This window comes from Phragmites australis, chromosome 20 (genome assembly GCF_958298935.1).
Source record: "Phragmites australis chromosome 20, lpPhrAust1.1, whole genome shotgun sequence".
Classification (NCBI taxonomy): domain Eukaryota; kingdom Viridiplantae; phylum Streptophyta; class Magnoliopsida; order Poales; family Poaceae; genus Phragmites; species Phragmites australis.
In genome coordinates, this window is record NC_084940.1 from 6,233,812 (window position 1) to 6,249,965 (window position 16,154).

Sequence of the window (16,154 nt, forward strand, 5' to 3'; positions counted from 1 at the left end):
TGGATGTTGTGAAGAGAGTATGAATGTATATGCATTGAAACAGGGTGAATAACTGAGTTGAATAAGTGAATGTTTTTAATGTTCTAATATTGGCAAAAAAAACCATTTAAGTATTTTAATTCGATTAGTCTAACAGTTTTTCAATTCTGATGTAGGCAATTTTTTGTCCGTCTAAAAAATTAAACCAAAATATAACCAAGATGGATCTCATTTTGTTGATAAAAATGTAAGGACTACAACCATGCAAACGGATCAAAAATTAGATACACGATTTAGAAAATATAAGCATTTGTATTTGATGAAATTCTACTTTTCGTATGTTCATACTTGTCCTCTTTTTTATATGAAACACATGGGTATGATTTGCTTCACACGGTTCTATTTTTGCTTTTTGGATCATATAATTTTGCTTATATATTTTGATAAATTTACTTATATAGTAGAGATTTAAAGGGAAGAATAGACGTATTTTCATCAAGATTATGCTTGGTTTTATCACACAATGATAGTGAGATAAAAAATTAAGCTATAAACACTAAATGTTAATTATAAAAAACAGATTATATATATATATATAATAAATAGAGATATTGCAGAAACCATCATAAAAATCCAATGGGTGCGGCGCCGCCAGTCCAAACCGCGGCAAGTTAACAGTCTGAACCCAACGACCCTGCTGTGCTGAGACAGATGCCGGTTTCCTCCCGCCAACTAGAGAAGGCATGCACCCAGGTCAACGTTCCCGATCGCTTACACCTCCCTCGGTCCCTCCCTCCCTCCGTGCCGTGCACTCCTACGCTTCTTGGGCGCATCCGCTAGCGCCGCACGCCACCCAAATGACTCCTCTCGCGCCGCGCCCGCTCGCGTGCCTGGGCCTGTTTCTGATCCTCCTCTGTGCCCGCGGCGCGGACGCGGGGTCGGTGGCGACGGAGCTCGTGTACCCCAACTTCACCGCCTCTTGGTACGAGTACATCGACACCGGCGGCGCGTTCCTGGAGTCCAAGAACGGCGCGTTCAGAGCGGCCGTGTTCAACCCCGGGAAGCAACAGGCCAACTTCTACCTCGTCGTCCTGCACGCTCCGTATGGCACGCCGGTCTGGTCGGCCAACCGCGTCTCGCCGATGACCTCGACCGGCAGGATCCAGCTCTTTGCGCAGGGGCTCGCTGTGTCGGACACCAATGGAACAGTGCTGTGGTCGACGCCATCGCAGCTGCGGTCACCCGTCGCGGCGCTCCGGCTGCAGGACAGTGGGAACCTGCAGCTGCTGGACGCCGGGAACGTGACGCTGTGGCAGTCGTTCGATAACGCCACAGACACGCTGCTTCCGGGGCAGCAGCTGCTCGCCGGTGCGTACCTTTCGGCGGCGAGGAGCGCCACCGATCTCTCGGAGGGGGACTACCGGCTCGGTGTGACGGCCGCGGATTTGGTGCTAACGTGGCAGGGGGCCACGTACTGGCGGCTGTCGAACGACATCCGGTCGTACAAGGACCGCAACGTCGCGGTTGCATCCCTGTCGGTGAACGCGTCGGGGTTGTTCGCGGTGGCCGCCGACGGCGCCCTGGTGTTCCGGGTGGACCTCCCGGCAGCCAATTTCCGCGTGCTGAACCTGGGTTACGACGGCCGGCTGCGAATCAAGAGCTACGCGCTGGTCAACTCCTCGGCGTCGCTTGGGAGCGACTTCGTGGCGCCGGCCGTCGACTGCGACCTCCCACTACAGTGCCCAATCCTCGGGCTCTGCTCACCGGCGGGTAACAGCTCCACCTGCACTTGCCCGCCACTCTTCGCTGCCTCCGTGTCAACCCCTGGGGCGTGCACGCCGGGGGACGGCTCAGCGCTCGCGTCGCCAGCCTCGTGCCGGAGCAACAGCACCGCGTCCGTTTCTTACCTCGCCCTCAAGTCGCAGACTGCCTACTTCGCCACGAAGTTTGATCCTCCGACCAAGACCGGCGTCAACCACCCCGCGTGCCGAGGCCTCTGCAACGCGAGTTGCGATTGCCTCGGCTATTTCTACGACAACTCCTCCCTGAGTTGCTACCTGGTCCAAGAAAAGCAGCTCGGCTCGCTGTATTGGAGCTCTTCCGCTACAGCCTTGGGATACATTAAGACGTTCAATTCGGCGCACAATGCTACAAGAAACAAGGCCAACTCGTCGTCGGCGAACCGCTCTGTCGTCCCCATTGTCCTGCCATCCATCGCGGCATTCCTTCTCGTCGCCGTGATCGCATGGTACGCATGTTGGAGGAGGTGGAAGAGTATGAACGGCAAGAAAAAGAAGGCCAAGAACACCGGCGTGAAGAAGGTGCACCTAGGTCGTCAAAAGTCTCCGTCGAGAGACACGGGTAATGCAGAGGCTGACGACGACGAGCAAGATGAAGACATCGTCATACCGGGCATGCCGACGCGGTTTAGCTACATGGAAATTGCGGCGATGACTGCCAATTTCGGGACAAAAATCGGCTCCGGCGGGTTCGGCTCTGTGTACAAAGGGGAACTCCCCGGCGGCGAGGGGCTCGTCGCAGTGAAGAAGCTCGAGGCCATCGGCGTGCATGCAAAGCGGGAATTCTGCACTGAGATTACGATCATCGGCAACATCCGGCACGTCAACCTCGTTCGCCTCCGCGGCTTCTGCGCGGAGGGCTCGCGCCGGCTGCTCGTCTACGAGTACATGAACCGCAGCTCACTTGACCGGTCGCTGTTCGGCCGCACGGGGCCAGTGTTGGAGTGGGGGGAGCGTATGGAGGTGGCTCTGGGCGCTGCGCGCGGTCTCGCGTATCTGCACACCGGGTGCAACCAGAAGATCGTGCACTGCGACGTGAAGCCGGAGAACATCCTGCTGGCCGACGGCGGCCAGGTGAAGATCGCAGACTTTGGGCTCGCCAAGCTGATGTCGCCGGAGCAGTCGGCCATGTTCACCACCATGCGCGGCACCCGCGGGTACCTCGCACCGGAGTGGCTCAGCAACGCTGCCATCTCGGACCGCGCCGACGTGTACAGCTTCGGCATGGTGCTGCTCGAGCTGATACACGGGAGGAAGAACAGGGGCGAACAGGCCAACGACGTCGCCATCGTAGGCAGCGGCGAGCAGTCGGATTGGCCGTCCGGGTGGAGCAGCGCGGCGGCGTCGACACCGAGCGGCACCGCTAGTGGCGGTAGCGACAACGAGTACTTCCCGATGGTGGCGCTGGAGCTCCACGAGCAGGGGAGGTACCTGGACCTCGTGGACTCGAGGCTGGAAGGTCGCGTGGACGAGGCCGAGTCTTCCCGCGCCGTGCGCGTCGCGTTGTGCTGCCTGCACGAGGACCCCGCGCTGCGGCCTAGCATGGCCGCCGTGGTGCGGATGCTGGAAGGCATCACGCCGCCGCCGGAGCCGCGCGTTGAGGCGCTCGGGTTCCTCCGCCTCTACGGGAGGGGCTACGCCGTGCCGACCTCCCTGGTCGTCATGGCCGGCACGCCGGGCTCCGCGGGCGGCACGTCGTCGATCACCGGCGGCTCGCAGTTGAACGAGTCATTGCAGGACATGTCAGCGCCAAGCTAACACTGGCCGAGCAGCACAAGATTCAGCTCCCCTGACGTGTCATCGATCGACCTCTACACCGTGGCGCCTACGCGGCATTGGCTTAGTAGTGCTTGGTCAAGGCGATGGCATGATACCAGCTGGTAAAAGGGACACGGCAGGTACAACAGCACAGAGAAATGGTCGTAACAGACAACAAACAAGTTGCAGTAGGTTTAAGTTAAGACTAGCTATGCTGTGGGTGGCTTGCTTGTGACGGTTTATGATTATTATATGGCCTTCTTACGATGCATTTGCATTGGTAGATTTGTATGATCGGCAAGGTATAGAAGGTCGATTGATGTAGAGATGTTAATTGTACGTGGAAGCAGAGAAAAATATCTATAACTATACAGATTGTTGAATGCACATTTTCTTTCTGTATCTGTTTCCCTAATTTCCTTGTGATCAGTAACGCTGTGTACACATGAATGTGAGCGGAAGACAACATAGTGAAGTTAAAACGAATGAAACAGGACATAAAAAAAAACAGAAATAATAAAATGATTTCTCGTTGTCACAGCTGAGTGGATTGCTCATTGTCGCAGCAAGTCAGGGCTCACGAGCCAACAAATAGCTGACCCTTAATATGACCATCAGACACTGTAAAATTAGCTTTCCTAACACTAACTGCCTTAATCATCTAGTCATCGCGCACTAACAACTCGAGTCAACGAAAAGAATTTGTGAAGGAAGTTCAAACTTAGACATCTGGGAAGTTCAATGAGAACGAGTCATACCATAAAGCTGGACTCACAAATCTATATTGGCTTTTGATGATTCAACAATGTATCTTTCGTTCCTTACAAGCAATGACATATTTCCAGAGTAATTTATTAGAATGCATGAACTGCCATCCGAGTTATCAAGGAATCAGGAAGTGAAAGGTCACAACTCACAACTATTTCATAAAAAAGTCACAAATAAAATAGCTTAACCTACGCGTCCACTCAATCTAAGTCCTATGAATAGCTCAAGTGGATGCCTTAGCCAACAAGAAGCTCCTTTAAATTGACTTGGAATCATTTTAGCAAACTTATTTTAAAGCCTTAAGATTAAGAACGTTTAGCCTACACAATTATGCTATTTTGTTTATTTCTGTAAAATTGAAGACCGTGCTTCATTATCTTTGAACCATTACCCGAGCCTAGACTAGGTGCGTGGTTGGTGGGTTTGCTAATTATGTGTTTTATCAAGGAGATTTTTTTTCAGTGGTAAATAAAGTTCTCATCGACAGTGTTGTGTCAATGTTGACTTCGTCAATCTTTAATTTGCGCATCTTCAATCTTTAGTAAGCATTGTGTGAGTACGTAAGTGTGTTGATGTGAGTGTGTACATATGTCTGCGAGCTATATTAATGTTTCTAAAAAAATGAATTAGAATCAACCGTGCTGATGTAAATGCCCCCAAATTGGTAAATTGACCCTTTGTCATCTAAGTTCACATCGACAAACAGAGTTGTCCTTGCCTCAACACGTTTTTGAAGTTCAAGTTCATCCTTTGAGATATAGTGCCTTGTTAAAAAAACACTGTCACACCCGATTTTTTAAAAGAATAACCAAGTGCATTATACATATATAACAGGATCAGTTTCATCATACATGCGGTGACATTATCAGTGATGTACAGTTATATATCGAACAAAAATAATTTTATTGAAATAAATACCAAAGTTTACAAGACAGCAGCGGAAGAATACAAGATGAGTCCTAAGGATCTTCTGGGCATACCACAAGCAATTGATTGGTGGCAACGCGACTCGGAACACTCCGTCTTCATATAGCCTTTAGTTTCCTTGATCTTGATGAGGTCTTCTCGAACTGAGCAATATTTATTATTGGAAATAGCAAGTGTGAGTATATATCGTACTCCGCAAGTATAGAAAAGTATGGCATGAGGCTTAAGTCAAAAAAGGGTTAGACACTAGTTTACTACACTAAGCAACCTTAACCTATAACTCCCAGAATCAGGCATCATATTTACTAAGTTTGAAGACACAACTTAAACAAGAAGAACAACTCATCGGATTTCATCTGACTACCAAACTCACCAGATATTCCATAAACGGCTACCATAACTCACCAGGTAATCCCATTACCTAGCGACCCGAACATCCATACTAGAACCTTGATCCCAACTAATCAAGAAGAAGTTTAAGCCGCTCTTGACCGTGAGCACGACTGATTGATCAGTTTTATACTCTGCAGAGTTTGCATACTTTACCCACGGGTCGTGATTCCCGTTTTGCTTCATACTTTTAGGGTGTAGAGCCGGGGTCTCACTGCAAGACCTTACAAAGTGCCTCTAAATCCATATGCACCCACTAAAGTTTCACCATTAACAGAGATTCTATCCACTGCAGAGGCCCCCTCTTGTACCACTCAACCGTCCACTGGTGCGTACAGAATAAGGAGGACATCTAATTAATTGGTCAGGTCATACCCATATAAGTCTTGTGGTTGCGCTGTTCAGCCAGGTTACAGGTTTCAAGAACCGGTCCTTAGGACCCCACACAGGAATAGATACATTCCCATCGTGCGACACAACATATGCGCCTTCATGCACCATCCACATACCAATCATCCTGTTAGGATCCTTATACCATGTTACTACAAGATAGATTAACATTTACCCCAACCATTACAGTAACTAGCATATCTACCCTTCATTTCCCATGACTCATCAACGACGAAAAAGATAATCATACAAAATCTAGTAAACCCTAATTATGGGATTCCAAATTAGACAAGCATCCAATAAGGACAAACAATTAATATAAAAGTCCTAAAATAGGTGCAAGATGTTCAAGGACATTTGCTTGGCTGCTGCTCAGTGATATTCGTAAACTCGGTTCTGATATGTCTCGAAGTCTTGACTTTGCAAATCATCGATTTTCGAGCTGTTGCTCTTGGAGATCCTTGTATTGCTTTGAAATGTAGTCATCTACTCGTAGGAACAACCGACAAAAGAGAAAACACAAATAACTAAGAACAGTACATCAAACAGAGGCATCACTTCATAAGAAACTCTATGGTTGGATAGGATACAAGATTTAGGCGAATTCATAGAGTGTTGCTTGGATTTGAATGAAATTCGCTGAACAAGATTTGAATAGATGATTCTGTTTGAATAATAAGGGTTAGAACAGAATTAACTATAGAAGGCATGGGCTAACATGTAAGCATTCTAAACAGGAAGTAAAGATAGAAATAAAGGATCTCCGGAGGGGTTATTTGGGATTCTCACCAAGAGAACGAGATCAGAGAGTAGAGTAGGGGAGTTTGGCATGGAGGAGTCGACCGACGGCGGGCTCTCGGCATCGCCAGTGAGGGAAAAGGCCCAGGGTTGACGGAGATGGTACATACAGGGTCGCATCGCAGCCATGAACTCATGAAGGGCTCAGTTTGACCTAAGGTATAGAGGGACACGCACACCGGCGAGCTGAAGGCGACGAAGTGCACGATTAGATGGCGATAGCAACGGTGATCACTGATGTTGACATTGGGCAACAATGATGTTTCAACAAATCAAGGAGAGCACGGGCGTAGAATGCGAGAAGACGAGCTCAGTTTTATGGTTGGTCTTGTCAGAGAAGTTCCGAGGTAGCGGCAAAAGAGAGACGAACGATCCCAGGTACGGAGGTGACCGCACACAGACACAGCGAATAAGACTTGCACGTCCTCGGAGATTGGCTATGATATTCAAGAAACGGTTTGAATAAAATATTCATATTTTCTAGAACACGATTCTGTAGTGATGGTTTGGATAGGGCTTCACCTGAGAAGGAGATCGATCTGTTGGAATTTTGGTGAGATTACGCAACGACGTTGGAAGTTAGGATCGCGTTCCTGGTGGTGTCGCTGCAGATGCGAGGGAACCTTCTTGTGGATGCACAGAAGATGTGATGGGACACACCGTGACGTGGTCGGTGCATCCAAACGGCTCCAGGATTGACGGGGAACGCGAATGCATTCTGGGTGCACGCGCAGAACACTCACAAACATGGGGGCAACGGCGTAGCGACCACAAAATTGTCGGCGTCAGTGCTCTTCTGGCTGAACTACTTTTAGAGATTGTTGAGGATAACCAGGGGCATGTCTCTGTCAAAGAGATCGATGATTGGAGCTCCGGTTCGCCGGGGAATGCGGCTGACATTCAGGTACGCAGAACGTGTACGGGACTTGGTAGCAGGGATTGCGACATCGAGAATGGGGGCTTTGTTGTAGCTTTGGATAAACCAATTTTGGGAGGATGTTGAGGACTAGAAGGGGCACGTCTCAGCCAAAGGACTCATGGATTAGAGTGCTAGTTCCCTGGGGAACACGATTTGAACCCACATTGCACGCGCAGAACTCCAGACTGGGCAGCGGGCATGGCGATCGTGATCCTGGTGGCGTCGGGGCTCTAATGGACAAACGGTTTGGTGAGGGTGTGTGGGACATCCAGGGGTACGTGCTGATTAACGGGCGCGGTGATCCGAGCTCTGATCGGCCCGGGAACGCCGATGCCATCTGTGACAGTGTGCCTACCCGTGACGGCGACGACCGTAGCGGCGCGACGGTGGATTCGAGGTGATGGGGGTTTGGCTAGGGATCACATGGGATGATAACACAAGGCAAAGGAGGAGGGTAAGGGGCTAGTCCGGGGTCATCACCTTGCTGCGATGATCGGGGAAGAAGGATTTGTGGAGACGACGATGAGGTAGCGCATCATGGGCAGCGGCGGTGGCGGCTCCGGCGAACGGTGGCGTACGCAGGGCAGCAGCGACGTCTAGGGCTTAAGGGCGTGGAATAGGGATATGAGAGGACGTGCAACTCCTATTTATAGGGTTAGAGGCGGCTAGTTGAGGTGGAGTCCAAGCCGAACACGAATCGGATTCGAGTTTGAGTCGGTTACATTTTCCTTTTTCGTAGCTCTCTATTCCGAGGATAATATCTCCATCGTCCGGACTCCAATTGGACGTTTCTAGACTCTAAATTGTATTACTAGAAAATACCTACAACTTTGGTATTCATTGGAACTTCTTAAAACACCACCTTGATTTTCAAAAATGTACCACAAGATAAATTGTTTGAACTCAGACTTATCTGCGTAACACTGATTTCGGGGCCCATAACTCCTAGATTTATTATCCAAAAGGGGACTTCCATAGGTTCATATCGAAACTCTCGACGAGACCTACAACTTTGTTATTGTTAAGATTTGCATTTGAGGTCGTATTGAACTTCGAAACTGCGTGACAATATGAGGCTGACGATGAGAAGTAACTGGTAGCCGACTTCAATTGCCATTATGGCCATCTAAGCGGCGGTTTCCACTATGAATTGTTAGAAATTGAAAGAGGATAAATGAATGTCAATGCGTCTTGACTGAGCACTAACTCAGGCTTTGTTGGTTGATCTTGGTTGCCAGGCGAAAGGACGATTTCGTTTGGAAGTGGATGAGACAATCAGGTACATGCACATGTAAGAGAACTGGTTTAGGCTGACTTTAGCGCACATATGTGCCATCATGCTAGAAATCCAATGTGATGTAAGGTTGATGGCTTGATGCTCGTTTGGAGCCACATGCTAGAAAGAAAAATATTGAGGAAAAGCAGTGCACGCTGGGTTGGATCAAAATGATGCGAGATGAGATTGTCCACGGAGGATTTTTGGATAATATGGGAAAAATGGAACAAGAATTTATCCAACCTTGAAATTCCTTAACGTATTCTAATATTTTATAAATACATTTTTCATCACACAAAACAAATTCTTTTTAAACTCTAAACAAATTTTTGGAAAAGCTATCAAATTTCAGGAAAAATATTATTTTATTGTTTTAAAATGCTCACAACCCAAAATAGGAATTTGGGGGTGTGACAAACATCATTTGATATTGGAGCATTTGTTGCACCATGATATATACAGAATAAAATATCGGTACATTTTACATTAGAGTGTGTAGTGTGGTGTGATCAAATCACCATAAGAAATAAATTCAGTGCAAAAATATGATTTCATCCAATATGATTTATTGACGTTTGGACACATAACCTCTACCTTTTGTATGTGCTTCTTGCAGCAGACAACTGTAACTAACCTATTGATAAAAAATCACCAACTTGAGACAAAACCTTAGGTAGAAAAAAATATTACAAGCACCAATCTTGTAGGGATAGAAAAGTATGTTCTCTGTCAAAGTTTTAGAACATCAACCGGATGCTTTCAGCTCTGTCAGCCCCTCCATTGGGATAGTAGACGGAGCAGGCGCTCCACCGGTTGTTGGCCTGCAAAATCACCAGTTGTTTTAGAAGCCTTGACAAGGAAAGGCAACCTATAGAAAATCTTGGTCATATGTACTAGTAGAAGCATAGATAGACTTACACTCCAATCATAACTTTGAAAGAATCATAGATCACCCACTGCGTGCCGGTCAGGGTACCAATCATCAGGATGCGAAGAGGAAGACCACGTGTGAAGAGTCCCCAGAGGCCAAGGTTCTTGACAGCCTGATGAAACAAGTAAAAGAACGTACGGCGATTACACATTAGCAAAAGAGCAACTAAATTCAGTTAATTTTAGATGTGTTCCTGCAGTGTGAGCTTACGTCTCCAACGGTGGCACCCTTGGCGTTGTTCAGAAATGAGACCAAGTTGTCGGCTGGGTGTGAAACGGTAGCGCAGAAGACTCCGGCGATGTAGCCGCTTCCGAAACTTACTCCGAGCTGGAGAGGTTTGCTGCACTGGTCCTTCGGCGTGGGGATGAGGTGCTTGTAAGCCATCTCGACGATGTTCTCGTATGTTGCGAACTTCATCATGGTGTCTGCGGCGAGGATGGATAAGTTCAGTTTGGAAACCTCATATGCAATGGGAAAACAAAATTTACACTACAATCCTGCCTGAAAACGCATACTTACAAGGAATCTGTCGCCCCCAAAGGGGAGCCAATCCTCTGAATAGCCTGCAGTTCACAAACAACATCGATCAGTTTAGACTCACCATTCTATAGATCAAAATTCAAGAAAGCATAAAACAGACAGTCGGAGCTGGTATCCTACATACCCTGCGTAGCCCTCAGACCTGACGATCTTGGGGAACCCATCGCTCAGCCCCCTGGCGTACCCCGGCTGCGTTTGCACCCTGACCTTGACGGCCTCCATGGGGCAGAGTGCCACGTCGGCCACCACCTCGGCTGTGGCCGAGCCGGCCAGGTAGATTAGGGTCTTGTACTTGGCGGCGTACTCCGGGCCGGCGATGTCCGTGTACTGCTTCTTGAAGACCTCGTAGAGGCCGTACTTGAACGCACCCTGCGCGCTGTAGCCGAGGAACGTCGGCGCCCAGCCCCTGAAGAAGCCGCGGAGGCCCTGCTCCTTCATGACCACGCCGAACGCCGATGAGGTGCTCTTGTACTTGGCAGGGTCGATCTGCGAGATCATGTCGCATCTCATCATGTCAGAAACCAGAACACTGTGTTGTCGACACAATCAGAATCCCGAAAAAAGAGATCAGAATATGTCAGGCCGTTTGTCTGACGATGAACAGCAACACAAGACAAGGCTGGCAAGGAGGAGCTCCTTCCGTAATGGGCTGAAAGAGTAAGCCCAGCATAAGGCCCAATACGCGCTACCGGGTAGTGAATCTCTCTTCCTTGTTCATCTGCTATCAGACTCTGTATCCTGTGATCTGGCTTTAAGACTATTCCATTATCACAAGTAATGGAAATGGGTCTCCCCGTCTAGATCGATTCTTCCATTCCTCGATCTCGTGCTTGCTCCTATCCTTGATTCTATTCTAGTTCCCTAACAGAATGCTGGGAAATACGAAAGGAGATTTGCTCATTGCAGTGTGGATATCTATGAAGACGAAAAAAAGAGCCTATTTACCATGAATTTTAGCTTAGAGCCACCAAATTCGGTACCTCCAAAGATATAATTTAGTGTTACCTCGTTTTACTCCCAAGGACTGTAAAAACAAGCTCGGAGAAGGAGTCGAGGACGCAGTATCTTTTTCGAAACTAAGCTGGATGGTTTAGATCACAGGAAGAATTTTGGTGTAGCGTGCAGTACTAGAAGTACGTAATATGTGCATGTTTACGCGGGCCGGGCCAAAGCAATAGGAGAATTAGGCCACGTTTAACTGGGCCGAGGAATACCATTGTACAAGAAGCTGGATCAGACTCAGTTTGAGTTGTCGTCTCCGTGTTAACATCACCTTTTGAAACCAAGAATTAACATCACTGATGACGTGCTCACGAGCTCAGGGACGTCTTCAACCCTGACGTTCCAGCATTCTCGGTAGCTGGCTTCGACCACGAGACCCGACCTTGACAGCTTCGGTTCAACGAAAAGTCTGCTCATGATCGACCTCTGTCGAGGTACCAAAACAAAGTTTCGCAATATGCACTTTGAGGTGCAAAAACGTCAAGAATCTATCTGAATCGGGGAAAGCCTTTGTTGCAAACAAGCAAATGAGTGTAAACGTGTAAATCCGATCTCCATTCAAAAGTTATAGTTGATCCTATCATGCCAGCAGTAAAAAGTTGACTTGTACGAAACCCCCGTGCCGCACAACCACAGAATTTTCCCCTAGCGAGGCAACCACAGAATTTTCGCATCCAAAGCGTCAAAGAAAGCAGCGTTTCTCCCGCGTCACTCAGCGCTCGTACCTGGATGTTGCACTTGATAACGTCGAGCGGCGTCACGGCGGCGTGCGTGACCCCGCACGCCGCGGCCCCGCCGAAGGCGCACGCCGCGTAGTACGCGGGCGAGAACATCTCGATCTTCCCGAGCGGCTCGCTCGGCGCCCCCGCCATCGCCGCAGGCGCCTCCCTGCCGTTCCCGCTCGGCGACGGCGCGTAGAGGAAGCTCGGGAGCAGCGGCTGGCGCGGTGCCATCGTCCCGGCCGGCATGCGCGCACGGTTTCGCTGGTGCGTTGGGACTTGGAAGTTGTGGTTTCCTGGTCGTTTGGAGCTGCCTGCGTGCGCGCAGCTGCCGTTTTATACGGGGAAGCTGGCGCGCGCGCGCGCGAGGGTGCTGGGTGAAGTGCGTATCGGGTCTGACCGCGACGACGGCTTGGGAAGCAAGGCGGCGGTCGACGGGCGAGGCGTGTGGAAATGTTGCGCCTTGGGTTCTTTCCTGGAATCGGTCACATGTACAGATGTGCTAATCCGTGGAGAGATTAGTTGCACCCGAACGTAAAAGTGGTAAACGCTCTAGAACCTTTGTTTGAAACGGGACAAACACTCTACAATCTGGGATCGAATACTCTTCGGAGTCTGAGTGTTCAACACAACGTGTATGTATCAGATTACTCATTACTAACTTGTACAAGTTATGTCGACTCTGGTCATCTGACCCAGGTGAAAACAGATAGAATATCACAAGTGATTTTTTAAATCCGTCACTGATAAAATACCTTTAGAGTGTTGCTAAGATAGACATATCTATAATAAAATTGTCGTTTGGGTTTGTCTGAACTCACAGACGGTTTTTATAAATCTATTTATTATTATCCTACATTCCTACAGACACAGATGAGGTTTAGAAGAACTCATTTGCGATATTGCCACAAACAGTTTTTTTAAGATCTATTTGTGTATGTAGGATGGATATAGATGGATTTTTTTGAAAACCCGTATATACTTAAAAGCTTAGGTATTATTTTAAATTTGATCATTCGTCTCCCCTAGCTCTTTTGGTTTCTCATGCACACAACTTGCTCATCTCCCCTAAATATAAAACGTGCAGTGTTCATCTTGCTCACTCTACTCTTTGCCATCCGAGTATCCATCTTCCACACACACAGTTAGGGTTTTTTTCTGCATCGGAGGAGCGAGATTGGGGCGCCAAATCCCTTTCACCGCACTATGGTGAGAATGGTAGGGTTGCCATCGTAGTTTTGTTAGGATTTCTTAGAGGTTACTTCAATCTGTGTAACTGAGAGCAATATGGCGTTTCCATTGTAGATATACAATGGCTCAGTTCATTGCTATCAAGCGCTGCTAGGATAGGGTTGTCCCTATATCTATTTCCACGATGTAGATGTTTGGCATTGATTTCGGTCATGCAGACTTCGTGCTCTTCCCTGGTGTGAAGGGCCTCTTCGTTGAATCTGTTTTTCTATGAATCGCGTTCTCCATTCTGTTCTTGCAGATGGGATTTTCTCTATTATTGTTTGTCACAATGGAGATATTTTTTTGAACTGCAAGATTAGTTTGAACACGTATTTCTTGCTTAACCATGGCTGACGGTTTAGCAGCAATGCAGTTTGGTTTTAGCACATTACCGAGTTAGTCAGGATGGAGCCTGATTCGAATGACAACGAGATGCTCATTGAAGATGATGTTTATATTGACATTATGCTGAAACACATAAGGCTGAGATGATGGCAATTATTTCATCTCTCTGGAAGACGATGTCGACTAGTGATATTGATAATCTCAACCTTCCCGAAGATGGCGTTGCAAATGATGTCAAGCATCTCATCCTTTTGGAAGATGACATCGCCAATGATGTTGATCATCTCATCCTTTTGAAAGACGGCATCGCCAACGATGTCAAGCATTTTGGAAGCAAAATATGTATATATAGAGATTGTGTATAGCTAGCTAGGTTTATATATTCTGAACAATGTGTGGTTTGTATTTGTGTGATGTTCTTAACCTTTGTGATATGTAAATACATGTGTTAAAGTTCTAAACAATGTGTCAATGTGTGATATGAAAATAATATGTGATGTTGTTTAATTTATATATCATGAGAACAGTTAGGAAGCAAATTTACTTATAGGGGAAAGAGTCACATAGGTGATTTTTTTACAAATTCGTTTGTGACACTTTATATAGACAAGTTTCAACAAAAACCGTATGTGACTCTTACTACTCACAGATGGATTTTTACAAATTACATTGGTGATTTTTACGACTCACAAACAGTTTTACAGAAAATCCGTCTATGGGTATCTCTATTATAGACGGAGTTGTAACCGTCTATAACAAGATCAATATTACATACACTTTTGCACAAACGAAACATATAACCGTCTGTGATATGTTTTAAAATCCTTCTGTAATAACCCGTTCTGAGGTAGTGTGCCGATGTTTGGACACAACCACCATGGACATCTTTATAAACAATAGGTAGAGATTTAGCAATAGAATAGGTGTTTACTGTTGAACATTTGTTATTGTTTAAACCTTTGTTGTTGGAGTATGTGTGGTGTGTATGTAGTAGATGGATGTCTACAACATAGCTAGAAAAAAAAACATTTGTAATAATAATCAGTTGAGTATGTCCAAAGATGTAGAGTCTGAGATAGTTTCATTAGCTTAATGAAATAAAACCCCTTTGTCTAAGAAGTCGTAAACAAGATAGATGTGGATGGGATACTCCACTGAAGATACGAGGCCATTATCTACCCTCTCCCAATTTTGAAGGCGGCCCTCACGTACAGAATCTATGATTTTGACTCCTGCCTCCAGTTTCCACGAGGTCCCAACTCGACCAAGCTACAATCTGCATCGACGATGGCATGACAGAGAAACGATCGTTGGTAGGGCATATTAAATGTTCTTAGACAACCCTCGCGTTGAATGTATGAGAGCAAGTGGGCCTCGGCTGACAGGGCATATTAATTGTTTTTCTCCCAGATCTCACCTTATCTCAGATATTCCTCGTTGCGACGCTAGGTGATCTCACTCAAAAGGTCTGGCCTGAATAATGGATGAGACCTTTTGGGTATATAAATTGGCTACGCCGCCAAGCCTCTCACGGTGCTAATGATCAGTCGAGCACGGTTTCACTGGCTCGGGTTTGTGGCTTGGCATCCTCTTGAGAAATCTCAGGGGATGTCCTCCCCCTCGGTGCTCATTTTTTTTATAAATTGGCTGTGTCGGCCCTGCCAATGTCAGCGGGCTATTTTCTTCCAACTCAGTCGAGAGAGAGGGAGGAGAGGAGAGTGTAGAATGAAGAATAACCAGAAGGAGTAAATAGGCGCATTATTAGTTTCTTTCGAAACAGATGGTCTTCTCCTTTTTATCACCCAACACACCTCAATAATCAATAGCGGAAGCAAAACCGGAGAGAATCAAGTTACTATGAAGATCTCTAGAAAAAATCATAGCTCTCGTGGATGTATATGAACCCTAGGTTTCATTGAAGATCATCTCACGGATCATCGCTACAAAAGGTAGCAACTTGAAGGAAGAAGTCTTTGATCCAAAGCAAAGGTCAGCAGAAGAAGAGATTCTCCAAGTTTATGATCCAGAGTCAAGGGAATTCAAAACACACTTTTATACATTTGTATGTAAATTTTATGCCTCTAGCAACAAGAAAAACAATTTTCCAAGGTGGAAAAATTTTAGCCTTCAAGTAGAAACAAAAATCACAACCAAAAAGGAAAAACTTGCAACAAAGCAAGAGAGACAATAGAAGAAAACTAGAAGGAGATGAATACGAGCATCGTATGAAACAATCTCTTCTTTCTTGCGGAGGACAACCCTCTTTTCAGCAGATTACAAGATGTTTTACTCACAAAAAACTCTCACCTACTACAAAGACTAAGCTCTTCTCTTCCTCTCCTCTAAAACCTAGCACTCAAAACTCCAATAGCTAGCTCAA

General features: G+C 46.9%; 2 protein-coding genes across 2 annotated transcripts; one reads left to right on the forward strand and one right to left on the reverse strand.

Moving 5' to 3' along the window:
- Positions 1 to 671: 671 nt before the first annotated feature.
- On the forward strand, positions 672 to 3,923 carry LOC133902523 (G-type lectin S-receptor-like serine/threonine-protein kinase At5g35370). The gene has a single exon (XM_062344139.1). The coding sequence runs from the start codon at positions 723 to 725 to the stop codon at positions 3,534 to 3,536; it is 2,814 nt and encodes a 937-aa protein (XP_062200123.1). The 5' UTR covers positions 672 to 722; the 3' UTR covers positions 3,537 to 3,923.
- A 5,612-nt stretch (positions 3,924 to 9,535) lies between these two features.
- On the reverse strand, positions 9,536 to 12,518 carry LOC133902524 (mitochondrial phosphate carrier protein 3, mitochondrial-like). The gene is made up of 6 exons (XM_062344140.1): positions 12,203 to 12,518; positions 10,600 to 10,961; positions 10,455 to 10,498; positions 10,146 to 10,360; positions 9,923 to 10,047; positions 9,536 to 9,825 (listed from the first exon to the last, which is right to left on the reverse strand). Exons 1-6 carry the CDS (start codon positions 12,443 to 12,445, stop codon positions 9,750 to 9,752), a joined length of 1,065 nt encoding a protein of 354 aa, XP_062200124.1. The 5' UTR covers positions 12,446 to 12,518; the 3' UTR covers positions 9,536 to 9,749.
- Between the last annotated feature and the right edge of the window lie 3,636 nt (positions 12,519 to 16,154).

Excerpts from the sequence above, each read along its gene's own strand:
- LOC133902523 (XM_062344139.1), top strand. The coding sequence starts at position 723 with ATGCACCCAGGTCAACGTTCCCGATCGCTTACACCTCCCTCGGTCCCT.
- LOC133902524 (XM_062344140.1), bottom strand. The coding sequence starts at position 12,445 with ATGCCGGCCGGGACGATGGCACCGCGCCAGCCGCTGCTCCCGAGCTTC. Across the intron at positions 10,962-12,202 it reads TTATCAAGTGCAACATCCAG|ATCGACCCTGCCAAGTACAA; the intron begins GTACGAGCGCTG and ends ATGATCTCGCAG. Across the intron at positions 10,499-10,599 it reads AGGTCTGAGGGCTACGCAGG|GCTATTCAGAGGATTGGCTC; the intron begins GTATGTAGGATA and ends TGTGAACTGCAG.